We start from the raw sequence: 13,832 nt of genomic DNA on the forward strand, positions 1-13,832 counted from the left end.
TTTAAATTGTACAGTATTTATGTCACAGTAGTATAAAAATACTTAAACCTTTAAAATATTGTGTATATATTTTTTTCTTTGACCCTGATTCATGCATGCCTTCTGCTTAAAAATGTCCATTGTCCTGTGTAGCCAGTAGAGGGCTCTGCAAAAGCATAAATGTAGCACAATGTACACACAGTTCAAATATATATGCAGCTACTGAGCTGTAGTATCCTGGTATACTAGTAATGCATAAAGTGCAATTAAATATCAATAACTTTTGGCAAATAGGACCGCTGTGTAGCTGCTCTGGCCCGGGTGGAGCGCACAGACTTCCTGCACCCAGTGTTCATCGGTGAAGTAGCCCACGTCAGTGCTGAGATTACCTACACCTCCAAACACTCGGTTGAGGTGCAAGTCAATGTTCTCTCAGAGAACATAGTCACAGGTTAGTGAGCGGTCATAAAGGATTGTCTAATGGAATAGTTTATCCAAAAATGCTGTGTTTTTCATGTTCATGCTGCAGTTTTCCATACAAGGAAAGCCTATAGTGAAGGAAGGAATAAAGAGCCTCAAACGATAAAAGTATCATTACGGTAGTCCATATGATAAATGCACTGTATTTCAAGTCTTTAGAAGTCATGTAGCGATTTAGTAACAACACAAAGTTGTTATTCATTAAAGGGGTCATATGATGCGATTTCAAGTTTTTCTTTCTCTTTGGAGCGTTACAAGCTGTTCGTGAATAGATAAGATCCCTAAAGTTGCAAAAACTAAAGTCTCAAACCCAAAGAGATATTCTTTATAAAAGTTAAGACTCGTCCACTCCCTCCTAAAATGCCTTGTTTAAACACGCCCCCACATGTCTACGTCACTGTGTGGGAAGATTTGCATAACGCCGCCCAAATGTTCACGCAAAGAAACAAACTTTTATTCTCGCTGTAGTATTGAACAAATGCCTCGTTTATAATGGGTTTTAATGTTTTTTACATTGGGTTTAATGTGCTCCGGCGGGGACACGGCATCCCAGTATGGTAAGGGGCGTAACATTTCCGTCACACGCTTGAGGTATTCAGCCAATCACAACGCACTGGATAGCTGGCCAATCACAGCACACCTCGCTTTTCAGACCGATGAGCTTTGTAAAAATCGACGCGTTTCAGAAAGGCGGGGCATAGAGGAGAAACAATAATGTACAGTATGTGGAAAATAATGTGTTTTTTGAACCTTAAACCACATAAACATTTCATTACACCAAATACACAAAATAATGTTCTTTTTAGCTACGTCATATGACCCCTTTAAAAATATTCACCTCAGCCACAGCTCTCATGCCTCATTCACAGTTTTTGCATAATCGAAATTGGCGAGCCATGAGACATGTGAGGACCAATGGAAGTCAATATGATTTAAATAAAACCTGACATGATGCATCTTCACCTCTACTCATTCAATCATTAAGAAAAGTGTAAACACTGTTGCCCTGAGGCCTTATGAAAATATTGTTCTTGTTTTTTTTTTACATAATAAATATGTAATCCACAATTACTGTGTAACATAAATCACAATAGATTCAACTAAACAAGAACATGATTCTCTAAATGTGAAACCTGTACTCACACATAATGTTTATAATGATAACTCTACGATAACGTCTTCATGAATTGTACATGAACTGAATTCATCAAAAGATTGCATCAGACATCAGCCTGCATGAATAATTGAGATTCCATTGAAGCTGATTAAAACAGGTGTGGATGGATGTCATTGTGTACATTCATTTTTCTGGGTTAAAAGTCGGCGTTTATTTTTCAGGAGTTCTGTGTCAAAGTTCATTGTGGTTTGGGATGCTGCCAAATGCGTGAATGGTAACATCTTGTGGCCTATCACATTATCAACGTAAAATGAGCTTCAATTACTGTTTCACGTTGACTTCAGAAGTAAGAATTTATCATTTAATTTCAAAACTGGCCAAACTCCCTGCTGCATAATTGTCCTGTTTAATACCGTAAAGCTGCTTTGAAGCAATCTACATCGTATAAAGTGCTATATAAATAAAAGTGACTACACTGAAAACATTGGGCGCTTTGCTATATTCATATGAGTTAGACAGTTTATCAGTACCTAGAATTATTTCAAAAGCTGATGCTGCATTATTCCTCTGTCTCTGATCTCATCTCAAGGTGGAGCTATAGCTCAATAAAACTAATCTGAATATAATGTGATTCTAACTATAGACTCATATGGTGTTTTATCATAAAAAACAGACATGATCTACTTAAGATTTGATTATTTGAGGGATTGTGTATCAAAGAGAAAAAAAGCAATATAAGAGAAGAAGAAACAGTGTGGCTAAAACAAAAGCACTATCCCCAAGGCACATGTTGTTACCACAGCAACAGGGTTGTCATGTGGCAAAAAGCAATCCAGCTCGGCGTGGGCGAGGTACCCAGTCAGTAGTCAGTAGTAGTGAAGGAAGTGACTGCGGAAGTCGTTACAAAGAAAGACACCTCTGGACTCGCTCCGCTTCGGAGTGGCCACATTTAAATGCTTGCAATGAATCAAATACCAGTAAAAGAACATTTGTGGGTCATACTTCACTCCAAAATCAAAAGAAAGAAATAATATGTGACCCTGGACCACAAAACCAGTCTTAAGTCGCTGGGGTATATTTGTAGCAATAGCCAAAAATACATTGTATGGTCTCCACCAAATATTGCCCTATTATCATAACAAACCATACATCAATGGAAAGCTAATTTATTCAGCTTTCAGATGATGTATAAATCTCAATTTTGAAAAATTGACCCTTATGACTGGTTTTGTGCTCCAGGGTCACATATTACATTAAAACATTTCAGTGAATCTTAATTATATGTAAAAGATTGGATATAATAGTAACACTTCACTGAATATGCAGAACATCTTAATTTATTATACCTTTACACAATGTAATACAGTATATCTTTTAATAAATTATTGTAACGACAGTTATAATACATTGTATTACTAACCTATTAAAGGTTACACCTTTCTAGTGTATTATAACATATTAGAATGTGTGTCTTACTGCATTACACTAGCAAAAAGTATAACTTTGGTATCTGTGGAAGAACTGATTATTAGGTGCATAATAAGCATTATGAATGCATTATATTGTATTAAGGCCTATACATAAGGCTTCAAGTGATACTGTTAGAGTCACTCTTAAACAACTGTTACTTTAAAGCTTTTTTTTTAATTATTCCTTGACAAGCAATACCTGTTTTCCATAATTAATTCTTTGTAAGCATCAGTCCACGCGATCAGGGTTTTATTCTCACACACTGCACATTAACCAGTCCTTGTGCTGTTTTAAGGCGGCTCTGTCGAGAGGTCTCAGGCTGTCTCAGCGCTGCCCCTTTAAAGGCTCGTGCTGAGCCGTGGGGAACCGCGCGGAATGGGGGCAGACTTTATGTGCTTCTGTCATGTTAACTGAACATCACGCGTCACCAACACAGGCAGCAGTTGCAGAGCGATACCTGCATAGAAAAGCAGTCTACTCTGCAAACGCAGTGTCTTCCTCCAGAGTTTAAACGGAACATGGAGCAAAACCTTTGCTGTGCCAAAAAGCGCCAAACCTCCATGTATATACAAACAAAAATTTGCATTGCTTGTCAAGAAATAAATGCAAGCATGCATCCAAGAATGCAAATGAACCATGGCCTGGAAATCACTGCATTAAGATGCCCTCATTCATACACACTTTGGGCTATTATTGGCTGGCTCCATTAAACTAGTTAATAATAAGTGCATAATAGCAACAGTAACTCTTCCCATAGCAGATGTGGACAGTATTAGTTAGCTGTCAGGGTAATATCCTGGTCTCTTTTTCCAAAATATACATATATGATATATAGTCTTCAGCTTTACGTAGCATCAACATACAGCAAAGAAGCAAGGTTCTGGGGGAAAAAAAAAAGCTTTAGATAAACCTTTGTTTCCTAGTCTGACACACATTTAAAGGATGCATTTGTGGTGGTTTATATACATGTGTGAACTCAGGCTAGGCGATCACATGACTCTTCTTTTGGGTTACACACACACACACACACACAGACAGTCAGGGCCAATCTTGTCAGCCTGGTCTCGGTCACACTCCTCAGGGGTCTCCTGCCTCTGAATGCAGGGGCCATGATGATTGCATCGGCAGGGCTGCCATCTACACACACACATTATACAGATGCAAAATCCCATTAGAATGAATGCATTTTCTGTCATTCCAGCACTCTTTCTATATTAAACACGCTTACCTAGCTGTCTAAATGAGGATGTACATTAGACTTGATATGTTTTCAGACACCTAATTACGTTATTTGCAACTGCAATTTAATACATTTTATTCATGCATAAATACAATATTGTATTTATATACAATTTAACGACAATCAAGGACTTTACATATGCTTTAGTACGTTAGTCGACACATGAAAATAAGTGAACTTCTTTAAAGCATGTCAAAAGATTATGAAAAATATAATTTAAAATGTACTTTAAAGTAAAACTTTCAATTGAAAGTGTGTCATTAAGGTGTTGTGTTGGAAATGCACAATGGCATTTTATCATCAGCACTTGTGGCAATACAGAAATTCACTTTCAAAAATATTATATCTGCACTGCCCTTCAAAGTTTGGGATCGGTAACATTGTTTATGTTTTTTAATGGAGTCTTTTATGCTCATCAAGGCTGTATTTATTTGATCAAAAATACAGAAAAAAACAGTAATATTGTGAAATATTATTGCAATTTTAAAAATTGGTTTCCTATTTTAATATACTTTATAATATAGTTTATTTCTGTGATGCAGTGCTGAAATTTCAGCATAATTCCTCCAGTCTTCAGTGTCACATTATCTTTCAGAAATCATTCTAATATGCTGATTTATTATCAGTGTTGAAACTGTTCATATTTTTTGTGGAACCGGTTTTCTTTGATTCTTTGATGAATGAAAGTTAAAAAGAACAGCATTTATTCAAAATAGAAATCTTTTCTAACAATATGTGACTTTTTACTATATTTATTTTATACATTTAACACATCCTTGCTGAATAAAAGTATAATTTCTTAAAGAAAAAAAGAAATTGAAAGAACAAATTTACTGACCTCAAACATTTGAATAGTAGTGTAGATTGTGACCCAACATTTCTATTTTGAATAAACACTGTTCTTTTTAACTTTTTTCAAAGAATTCAAAGAATTCTAAAAAAAGTATCACAGGTCCCAAAAATATGAAGCAGCACAACAGTTTCCAGCACTGATAATAAATCAGCATATTAGAATGATTTCTGAAGATCGTGTGACAGTGAAGACTGGAGTAATGATGCTGAAAATGCAGCTTTGATCACAGGAATAAATTATATTTGAAAGTATATTAAAACAGAAAGCTGTTATTTTAAATTGCAATAATATTTCACAAAATTACAGTTTTTTTCTATATTTTTGATCAAATAGATACAGCCTAGATGAGCATAAGAAACTTCTTTAAAAAACATTAAAAATCTTACTGATCCTAAACTGCCGTTCAAAAGTTTATACCTCATTTTATCAAATGTACAATTCACATAAACCACTGTCCTGTATACTTCACGTAGTTTAAAATCTATATTAAACATGAGACAAGTTCATAGGGTGAGTGAGGGTTGGCAGAGCCTTTAAAGGCAAGTCCATCTCTAAACAAAGTGTGCAGCACACCTGCACTCACTCATGTTTCTGTACACAGCTGTACTGCACAACATCGTTCCTCTTCGTATCTGACCAGTGGGTTCATATTGAAACCAGTAATTAAAGTGTTGGCTGGCAGTAATGGAAAATCTGAGATTGTAATCAAGAACAATCTACTCTGGTAGACGTAAGTCACTGAAAAAACATTTAGATTATTTGCCCCAGACTCTGATATAGTTAACATCGAAAGTTAGCACAGTATTAAAGTGTCTGTGTATTTACAATGAGATTACACATTTTAATCATTAGATGGAAAAGCCAGAGTTAACAGTGTACTAAATCAAAGCTACAGAGATGTTTGTTGCTAAGAGACAAATTTGTCATATATATATATATATAGGATCAGAGTGCGACTACTTCCGTCTACACTGCAAAAACTGAAAATGTGCAGTGGTTTCTTTAAAAAGCTAGTATTAGTATACTCTAGTATAAAAGCTTTCTATTTCAGATAAATGCTATTCTTTTGAACGTTCTATTCTTCAAAGAATCCTGAAAAAAATGTATACAACTTTTTTCAACATTGATAATAATCAGAAATGTTTCTTGAGCAGCAAATCAGCATATTAGAATGATTTCTGAAGGATCATATGACACTGAAGACTGGAGTAATGATGCTGAAAATGTAGCTTTGATCACAGAAATAAATTACATTTTAATATATATTCAAACAGAAAACAGTTATTTTAATAGTAAAAATATTGAACAATATTGCTGTTTTTGTTGTATTTTGTATAAAATAAATGCAGCCTTGGTGAGCAGAAGAGACTTCTTTTAAAAACATAAAAAAATGTTACTGTTCTATATTATATTATATTATATTATATTATATTATATTATTCTCTGCTCTGTCATACACTAGACCTAGATTTTACCCTCTACTAAGTAGTTGAAACTCATAAGGTGAAAAATGTAAAATCCTTTTACAATTAAAGTTTTGGATTCTATATTGTATATTAGATACATTTTCAGACTCTATCTACTTCAGAGCATTTCTGAGTATAAAGCTGTTGAATGGCTGATAGTAAGTCTACATTTTATGCATTTACTGTAAGACAATATTATTCAAAATTGAAAATGATATATATGATATCTTGTCCAGTGAGGAGCTATTTTTTTGCCCATGAGTCTTTGCTAGTGGAAAACATGTAAATATCCTGCTGTGTAGAACCATTAGACAAGCTGCTGTGGAAACCAATTAGAGAAGCCATTCTCTCGCCATGGTAGCGGCAGAATCCCTGCATGTTTGTCATAGCAACCGGCTTGTCTGGATGACTTCAACAGAGTGTAAAATGCAAATGCTTTTCCCAAACGGAGTCTGTCAGAATTAATCCTCCTCTTTCTGCTGAATTGGTACAATTCAGTCTTAAATAATTTGTTTTGTGTTCATAAAATGTAGGTGAAACAGCTCTCATTTATCGGGCGTATTATTCTCTGTATTGCAACCTTGTAACACCTGTCAAAATTGGGTATCAAAATAGGCAGTGTCTGCGGCACCATAACACTAACTGTCTAAGATTATACAGTGTTTTGTAGCGTAGGCATTACTGAGAATACAACACTATTACTATCATTTGGAAAATTTTAAGCTTGTTAAACATCAGGATTCCCTGAGTTTAAAGGAGACATATTTTGTCGTTTTTTACAGTATGTATGCAAAGTCTCATGTGTCCCCAGAATGTGTCTGTGAAGTTTCAGCTCAAAATACCCCACAGGTCATTTATTATATCATTTTGAAAATGCCTATTTTGAGTGGAAGTAGAAACACACTGTTTTCGTGCATGTCTCTTTAAATGCAAATGAGCTGCTGCTCCCCGCCCCCTTTTCCAGAATAGGGCGGTGCCTTTACAGCTCATACGTCAGATACTCTGCTAAAAAACATCTGTTTGGTTTTAATTACCATGTCTATCGCGCTGAAATTATGCGTTTTAAACCATATTAGTTTAAACTTCTGATAAAGGGTTTTCTGAGCGCACACATCCAAAGCACGCACACAGAAACGGCGGTCACATGGCATGTGAGTACTAAACTAAGCTCTCGTTTGTGTCTTATTGCGCTTAAACTGTCAGATACACATAAGTTTATGTTAAAACATGCATACAGGGCCGCGTTATCCTAGGGCAACATGGGCTGCAGCCCAGGGCACCGAACACTAGGGTTCCCCCGAGTCAATTCTCTTTTGCATTTTATATAGGGTTGCCAACCGTTCCGTATAATACGGAATCGTCCTGTATTTAAGGCATCAAAGAAGCGTTCCGTATGAAAGCTATACGGAACGCAGTTTGTCCCGTATTTAAGGCATATGCCGTAAACATGCATACAGGGCTGCGTTATCCTAGGGCAACATGGGCTGCAGCCCAGGGCACCGAACACTAGGGTTCCCCCGAGTCAATTCACTTTTGCATTTTATATAGGGTTGCCAACCGTTCCGTATAATACGGAATCGTCCTGTATTTAAGGCATCAGTTTGTCCCATATTTGCAGGCATACGCCGTATAACCACCTAGACCATACAAATAACAAATAAATTATTATTTTTCCAAAGCATTGTTTGAATTGCGAACGTAGCACTGCAAGTTTGCTTTGTTAGATCAGTTTGGTCGAATGCAAAGACGTGATTATTGATCGTAAGCACAGCATCCAGCTAGAAAACATACTATCTACCTTTTACTATTTGCAATAGTTGTACCGAGGCTATGGACTAGCCTTTCTTTATCTGTGAAAGCTTCAAATTCTGTCTCTGAGTTTAAAACTAAATTGAAATCTTATTTTCTTACCTTGGCTTTTTAAACTTTGTATGTTAAATTATCTTTTGAGTTTACTGATGTTATTCTTTTTACTGGTTTTTATTTTATTTGTACAGCACTATGGTCAACTGCTGTTGTGTTTATCGGTGCTTAATAAATACAAATACCTGAGGGAAGATGTCTTTCACTATTGTAAGTTAATGTTGTTAAATAGAGAAACAAATTTATACATTTTTAAAATGTCTATAACTTCTAGTGCATTATAAGAAGAGCAGGAAGAAGCCCTTTTAGTGGTGAGTGATATTTAATTTTATTTGCTGGGCTGTTGCTGATTTGTAAGATTATTATTCGATAATATTGTTTAATTTATGTACATAATTTTTTTGCCTCCTATGGGATTATGACGTGCACATTGAGTTTGATTTTATTTCACGAGTATATCGTGCGCGTCTTTATACAGTGTTTGATCGCATTTTTTATTTTGATTGGCATGTAATGGAAGGGGTGGGGGTAGCTGTGTTAGCCCAGGGCCCCGCAAAGGCTTAACGTGGCACTGCATGCATACGTTACAAAAACACAGTCGGTTATGTCTGTGAAGGTAAACAGCTGGGAAAGAAATTGCATGTTTATATTATATATCTGTGTGGCAGAAGCATAATATACAGTAAATAAATCAATAAATCCACTGCTCTCTTGTCTCTTCTGAGGCTGGGACTCTAATTAGTATTTTGTGCTCGTCAATGCAGCCAAAGACAGAACATTTAGCATGTTTTGCTCGAACTTTTGCCATGGCGTTAGAACTGGTACACCGTTGTCGTTGGAAAAACACAATGGCAGCAGCATGGGTGGAAACAAGAATACTTTTTGTGCGAAGAGAAAACAATAATGACTTTATTCAACAATTCTTCTCCTTCGCGTCACCCTAGGGCGCCAGTATGTTCTCGTAGCTTTGTAAAATTGCAGTTATACCACTGATGTCACATGGACTGTTTTACCAAAGTCCTTACTACTTTTCTGGGCCTGGCAACATTTCAGTTGTGTTGCTGTCTATGGAGGGTCAGAAAGCTCTAGGATTTCATCAAAAATATCTTAATTTGTGTTCTTAAGATGAACAAAGGTCTTACGGGTTTGGAACGACATGAGGGTGAGTAATTAATGACAGAATTTTCATTTTTGGGTGAAATATCCCTTTAAGGGGCAGTAATGTTATAATAAGATCCTCTTACCACATCACGGGGGGAGCGAAATCTGAGCGGCTCATTTTTTTTCACAAGCTTGCAGAGAAAGGCTTATAAAAAAATTACTGGGTTGTTCTTTTTCAAATTTTCTGGGTTGGTAGATGCACTGGGGTCCGATTATAGCACTTAAACATCACCTTTAAAATTAATGAATTAATTAATGAAAAATTAAATAAATAAATAAAACGAAATATATAATAAGATACAATGACCAATTCTCACTATTAACTATTAATTACAACTTTTGCCTCAATAAACTCCTAATTTGCTGCTTATTAATAGTTAGTAAGGTAATTGTTAAGTTTAGGTATTGGTAGCACTAAATGATCTAAAATGGTCATGCAGAATAAGACATTAATATGTGCTCTGTAAGAACTAGCCAATATGCTAGTGATATGCATGCTAATAGGCACCTAGTTCATAGTGAGAATTGGTCCTTAAAATAGAGTCTTACCAAATGTTTTAACACTCCATGTGTGTGCAATCTCTATGAAATAATTTAAAAATCCTCATCTAGTTTATGGTTGGAAAAGTCATTGAAATTCAGTTGTCAAGATGAGTAGGAGCCTCTTCTTCCAGCTCTTCTATCATAATACATAGAGAACATATTCTGTTCTCCTGTAATTGAAATTGTTATTATGTTTCATGTGTTTGAGGATTATGTGAGGGAAATTAAATCTTCACGTCTTGCAAGAAATGAGATTTTACAGTAGAACGCAGGATTTCCTTATTCGGTATGTCATTATCACACTCATTGATAGTTTAATTAATTCAAGCTTTGCCGTTCTCTGTGACGGCCTTAATTGTGTACTTATCCGCTCAAACGCACGGTTTTCCTCTCTGAAATTTCTCTTGTGTCTAATAAACACAGCCTACCCAAAATAGCCTCACTTGCTCTTCAGAGAGCAAACCAGCTTCACTATGAGATGCTGAAGTCTCCATGACAACATCACTTCCCTAAGAGTTCGTCAGAAGACATGGTCTTTTCCCATGATTGGAAATTTTTAACAAATTCATTAATTAATCAATACAGTTCATATGTAGTGGCACTTGCGATATGAAGATGGCTAAGATCTAGTGTTATTATCATTATAACCTGTTATAATTGAAGTCTTGTTCTAGTGGATGCGTGATAACACATAAATGTGGCCTTGAACTGGGTCTCAAAAATGTAAAGTGTTTGTCCAGGAATTAGCTTATACAAGCCTGGATTTTTTCAGTAAGTTTTTGTGGCTGTATATTTTTAATGACCCTTTTGAAAAATTCTCAGTTGCTCCTGTGCTTTTTGAGTACCTCGGATGTAACACACGTTACAATTACTCAGGCAGTTACTGTAGTTTTTTGTACTTTTTTAACCTTTCATTACTCTTTATGTATTAAATGCACTGCATTTGAAGAGATTCACATTCTTTCTGATTATGCTGATATTAGTTATGCATTTTTGTAGGTGCCAAAAAATTGACCAACAAGGCAACACTATGGTATGTCCCACTGTCCCTTCAAAACGTGGCCAAAATCATTGAAGTTCCTCTTATTGAGGTAAGAGTCTGTGCGTCAATGAACACATTGTCTTTCAATATCTATCTGTTTCTTATTACTGTCACTATATTTCAACTCCCCAATGATTTTTCAAGGTGCATAATGCACCTTAGCTTCGTTTTCATTACTTACATTTTACCAGAACCTCTTTATAGACAAGTACTCCGGTAGTTTACTTCAAAAAGTACAGTCAGACATTCATCTGTGGTCTTAACTTAAGTGACATGTATGTTATTTTTCAAATGTCAAGACGTGCATCCCAATTTGTCTATACTTATGCACTATTCTATGCTGTTTTGTAGTATAAATAGTATGATTAGTGTGTATTAGAAAATTCCAAAAAGAAAAAGTGCACTTTAAATACACAGATGATGCACTTAAATGTTGGAGACTTCATGCAGCGTTAATTACGACGTGGAGGGGGAGGGGCTATTAGACTTCGATGATGAATGACAAAATAACTCATTTATAATTCATACACTACACAATTGAGTACATTGTGCACGAGTACATAGTGTATAGTGCGTCATTTGGGACACAGCTTGTGCATTGTCAAATCATTTTACTAAGATTTTCCAACATTTCTCAATCTAGTTGACTTTTTACAAACAAGTTGCTTGTTGTTTACCAGAGTGTGTTTTTGTCCATTGCAGTATTCCAGCCCAGAACAAGAGGAAGCAGGTAAAAAGAGATATGAGGCTCAGAAATTAGAGCGAATAGAGACCAAAGTGAGGAATGGTGAGATCATCATGTCTGTCTCTCTTCCAGGTAACACTTCCTCCTTTATGTCCTTACACATGCTTATCAATATATAACAGATGTAAAACACCTTGCAATAAGTACATACATGGCAATACCATGGTGCAGTAATGGTATCAGATGGTAATACCGTGGTTCTTTGAAACCATAGTGCTGAATGATTAGCATACACATTTACCATCATCTTTAAATGATGGACTGAAAATGTACTGAGAAGTAAAATGTACTAAAAATGATGTACTGTAAAACAAAAACATAGTATTACCATAGTACATGTCCAACAAACATCATAGTTCCTTGGCCATTTGTAATATTTTTTGTTAGTGATTGCTCTGCTTGTTGGACATTTTATCTTTCATTAGTAAGAGTTTTATGAATGGAGTCTCACCTTGATTTCATTGTATGTTATTTTGCTCTGATGCTGCACAGATAGACAAACAAAGGGTATGTATATATTTTTTTTCTCTGAAGAACTATGAAGTTAATTGTCAAATAATGGAACATGAAGAATAAATTGTCTTTTGTGTGTAGCATCAGGAAAATATGTATGTATTTATTGCTCAGATAACAAGTTTTGATGTTTGGTTTTATTTGCAGATCTTAAGATTTAAGTATATGTATATGTGCGTTTATATTATGTTTTTCTCTCTTTTCTCTTTTCTTTCTTAGAGCCCTACACTGTTGCATTTAGTCAGTCGAGTCTGATCCACCTCATCGGCCCATCTGACTGCACTCTGCATGGCTTTGTACATGGAGGTAATAATTTTGACTTTTTTTATGATTATTACATTAAATTAATACTATTCAAAAGGCCTGATAGAATGTTTTAGAGTGAGGCTCTCACATCTGTGGATTTCCATCTTATTCTAAACACATTTAGCTCACTTTCATCGGAAATTAGCTGCTTTTTTCACACATTTGACAATATTATCATTGCCTGAAGCACACTAACGGTAAACGGTTAACGGTAAATTCCCCTACTATATACGGTGAAAAACTGTATTGGACATTACATGTAATTTTACGGTAGTATACCGTTTTTGGAAGTGAAAAAGAGACGTTGACGAGCTAAAACTAATATCTGATGACGAAATGTATGCCGTGTCTTCGCCGTGTCTTCGTTAACTAGACGAGACGGGACTATATGTCATTTGAGGACTACAGGACATTCAAAATACATCCTATAGAACAGAGGTGTAAAGTATTGGAGTAAATGTAATTAGTTACTGTACTTGAGTATCTTTTCGGGTACTTTGTAGTTGTACTGAGTATCAAAGATACTAGCAACTTTTACTCTTTACTTCACTACATTTTTGAATGAGGTTTTTTGTTTGTTTGTTTTGTTTTGTCATTTTGAGGTGCTCAGTTTTATGTTGGTTTTAGAAAATAAACTCTTTGTTTTTGTTTCATGCTCTCTGTGCCTTGCTAATGTGTCCACAGATCCCTCCTTATCAAACAGACAATGTCATAAGCCCTATTCAGACAGGACTAGTTTTCCAGGGGGTCGTTTATGTCACTTCCTGTCTCCCGTGGTGCTTGTAGTCAGTTTGTAGTCCATTTGTTCATTGGTTCCCCTTGATTAGTCTCCTCAGGTGTGTATTATCTTGTTAAGGCCTGATCACACCAAGCACGATAACTATAAAGATAACGATAAAGATATAGTTCTAAAAATTGTTCTCAATATTATAGAATAGAAGAGTCCACACCACAACTATAATGATAAAGGCACAGAGAAACGATATTGTTGGAATCATTTTCAGAACGATTTTTTCCAGCTGATGAACGATAAAAACATTGACAGCCAATCAGA

The 13,832-nt window shown here is 35.6% G+C and overlaps 1 protein-coding gene across 5 annotated transcripts in view; it reads left to right on the forward strand.

The window, feature by feature from the left end:
- LOC107687121 (cytosolic acyl coenzyme A thioester hydrolase-like) overlaps positions 1-13,832 on the forward strand; it is a 74,147-nt gene that overhangs the window by 4,874 nt on the left and 55,441 nt on the right. For 3 of the 5 annotated variants that reach the window (XM_016484336.1, XM_016484334.1, XM_016484338.1), the window contains 5 exons: positions 274-430; positions 11,172-11,263; positions 11,917-12,031; positions 12,452-12,466; positions 12,692-12,778. In XM_016484336.1, coding sequence (XP_016339822.1) covers positions 274-430; positions 11,172-11,263; positions 11,917-12,031; positions 12,452-12,466; positions 12,692-12,778 — 466 coding nt within the window. The remainder of the gene's footprint in view (positions 1-273; positions 431-11,171; positions 11,264-11,916; positions 12,032-12,451; positions 12,467-12,691; positions 12,779-13,832) is intronic. The other 2 variants (XM_016484337.1, XM_016484335.1) reach the window with 1 other exon arrangement.

Source organism: Sinocyclocheilus anshuiensis, unplaced genomic scaffold, assembly GCF_001515605.1.
Source record: "Sinocyclocheilus anshuiensis isolate Anshui unplaced genomic scaffold, SAMN03320099.WGS_v1.1 scaffold1203, whole genome shotgun sequence".
NCBI lineage: Eukaryota > Metazoa > Chordata > Actinopteri > Cypriniformes > Cyprinidae > Sinocyclocheilus > Sinocyclocheilus anshuiensis.